This window comes from Calidris pugnax, unplaced genomic scaffold, assembly GCF_001431845.1.
Source record: "Calidris pugnax isolate Ruff unplaced genomic scaffold, ASM143184v1 scaffold585, whole genome shotgun sequence".
In the NCBI taxonomy this organism is placed as follows: domain Eukaryota; kingdom Metazoa; phylum Chordata; class Aves; order Charadriiformes; family Scolopacidae; genus Calidris; species Calidris pugnax.
The window spans coordinates 80,680-83,573 of record NW_015091292.1 but is presented as its reverse complement, the minus strand read 5'-3'; the positions used below and the strand labels follow the sequence as shown (position 1 = coordinate 83,573).

The 2,894-nt window shown below is 56.3% G+C and overlaps 1 protein-coding gene across 1 annotated transcript in view; it reads left to right on the top strand.

Annotated features, from left to right (window-relative positions):
* LOC106899071 (DNA-directed RNA polymerase II subunit RPB1) overlaps positions 1–2,894 on the top strand; it is a gene marked incomplete at its 5' end in the record, with an annotated part of 41,487 nt that overhangs the window by 18,294 nt on the left and 20,299 nt on the right. The window contains 2 exons of the mRNA XM_014960735.1: positions 342–447; positions 2,538–2,743. Coding sequence (XP_014816221.1) covers positions 342–447; positions 2,538–2,743 — 312 coding nt within the window. The remainder of the gene's footprint in view (positions 1–341; positions 448–2,537; positions 2,744–2,894) is intronic.

Below are 2,894 nucleotides of genomic sequence, written 5' to 3'. Positions count from 1 at the left end.
CTATTTTCGAGGTCCTGCCCTCCCATTTTGGGGTCCTCCCCCCAGTTTTGAGCTCCCGCCCCCCTATATTGGGTTCCTGACCCCCATTTGGGGCTGAAGCACCCCCATTTGGGGTCCCGACCCCCCATTTTGGGGTCCTGCCCCCCTAATTTGAGGTGCTGACCCCCATTTTGGGGTTCCTGACCCCCCGTTTTGAGGTTCTCCCTCCCCATTTTGGGTTCTTCCCCCTATTTTCGAGGTCCTGACCACCATTTTAGGGTTCCTGACCCCCCATTTTGGGTTCCTGACCCCCGTTTTGGGGTGCTGACCCCCCCGTTTTGGGGGTTGTCCCCCCCCCACAGGTGGTGCTCCCCTGTAACCTCCTGCGCATGATCTGGAACGCCCAGAAGATCTTCCACATCAACTCCCGCCTCCCCTCGGACCTGCACCCCGTCAAGGTGGTGGAGGGTGAGTGTCTGGGGGGTCCCCTCCCCAAATTTGGGGTGGGGGGAGGTTGGGGGAACCCCGATATCGGGGGTTCTGGGAGTTCTGGGGGACCAGGAGGACCCCAAGAACCTCTAGGAAGGTGTTGGGGAACGTGGGGACCTCCCCAAGAAGGTTCTGGGAGGACTTAAAGACCTTCAAGAAGGATCTGGGAAGTCTTGAGGACCCTCAAGAAGGTTCTGAGGGACTTTATGACCACCAAGAAGGTTCTGGGAGGTCCTGAAGACCCTCAAGAAGGTTCTGAGGGACTTGATGACCACCAAGAAGGTTCAGGGAGGATCTCAGGAGGGTTCTGAGAGGTCTTGAGGACCCTCAAGAAGGTTCTGAGGGTTTTGAGGACCCCCAAGAAGGTTCTGGGAGGATCTCAGGAAGGTTCTGAGAGGTGTTGAGGACCCTCAAGAAGGTTCTGAGGGTTTTGAGGACCCCCAAGAAGGTTCTGGGAGGATCTCAGGAAGGTTCTGAGAGGTCTTGAGGACCCTCAAGAAGGTTCTGAGGGACTTGATGACCACCAAGAAGGTTCAGGGAGGATCTCAGGAGGGTTCTGAGAGGTCTTGAGGACCCTCAAGAAGGTTCTGGGAGGACTTGAGGACCCCCAAGAAGGTTCTGGGTGATCTTAGGAAGGTTCTGAGAGGATCTCGGCAAGGTTCTGGGAGGTGTTGAGGACCCTCAAGAAGGTTCTCTGGGATTTGAGGACCCTCAAGAAGGTTCTGGGAGGATCTCAGGAAGGTTCTGAGAGGTCTTGAAGACCCTCAAGAAGGTTCTGAGAGACTTGAGGACCTCCAAGAAAGTTCTGGGAGGATCTCGGGAAGGTTCTGGGAGGTGTTGAGGACCCTCAAGAAGGTTCTGGGTGATCTTAGGAAGGTTCTGAGAGGATCTCGACAAGGTTCTGGGAGGTGTTGAGGACCCCCAAGAAGGTTCTGAGGGACTTGATGACCACCAAGAAGGTTCTGGGAGGACTTGAGGACCCTCAAGAAGGTTCTCTGGGACTTGAGGACCCTCAAGAAGGTTCTGGGAGGATCTCAGGAAGGTTCTGGGAGGTCTTGAGGACCCTCAAGAAGGTTCTCTGGGACTTGAGGACCCTCAAGAAGGTTCTGGGAGGATCTCAGGAAGGTTCTGGGAGGTCTTGAGGACCCCCAAGAAGGTTCTGAGGGACTTGAGGACCACCAAGAAGGTTCTGGGAGGACTTGAGGACCCTCAAGAAGGTTCTGGGAGGATCTCAGGAAGGTTCTGGGAGGTCTTGAGGACCCCCAAGAAGGTTCTGAGGGACTTGAGGACCACCAAGAAGGTTCTGGGAGGACTTGAGGACCCTCAAGAAGGTTCTGGGAGGATCTCAGGAAGGTTCTGGGAGGTCTTGAGGACCCCCAAGAAGGTTCTGAGGGACTTGACGTCCACCAAGAAGGTTCTGGGAGGTCTTGAGGATCCTCAGGAAGGTTCTGGGACGTCTTGAAGACCCTCAAGAAGGTTCTGAGGGACTTGACGCCCACCAAGAAGGTTCTGGGAGGTCTTGAGGACCCTCAAGAAGGTTCTGAGGGATTTGAGGACCCCCAAGAAGGGCCTGGGAGGATCTCAGGAAGGTTCTGTGAAGTCTTGCGGACCCTCAAGAAGGTTCTGAGGGACTTGAGGACCTCCAAGAAGGTTCTGGGTGATCTTAGGAAGGTTCTGAGAGGATCTCGGCAAGGTTCTGGGAGGTCTTGAGGACCCCCAAGAAGGTTCTGGGAGGACTTGAGGACCTCCGAGAAGGTTCTGGGAGGATCTCAGGAAGGTTCTGGGAGGTGTTGAGGACCCTCAAGAAGGTTCTGAGAGGAGTTGAGGACCCTCAAGAAGGTTCTGAGAGGAATTGAGGACCCTCAAGAAGGTTCTGAGGGATTTGAGGACCACCAAGAAGGTTCTGAGAGGACCTCAGGAAGGTTCTGGGAGGTCTTGAGAACCCTCAAGAAGGTTCTGAGGGCCTTGATGACCTCCGTGAAGGTTCTGGGAGCTCTTGCTGCCCCCCGAGAAGGTTTTATGGAACTTGGGGTTCCTCAGGGACCTTCAGCCCCTCGTTCTTCTCCCAGGGGTGAAGGAGCTCAGCCGGAAGCTGGTGATCGTCAACGGGGAGGACCCCTTGAGCCGCCAGGCCCAGGAAAACGCCACCCTCCTCTTCAACATCCACCTCCGCTCCACCCTCTGCAGCCGCCGCATGGTGGAGGAGTTCCGGCTCAGCGGGGAGGCCTTCGATTGGCTCCTGGGGGAGATCGAGTCCAAGTTCAACCAGGCCATCGTGAGGTGCTGGCCCCACATTTTGGGCTGATGCCCCTCCCCTTTTGGGGTCCTGCCCCCCATTTTGGGTTCCTCCCCCTATTTTCGAGGTCCTGCCCCCCCATTTTGGGCTGATGCCCCCCCATTTTGAGGTTCTCCATCCCCATTTTGGG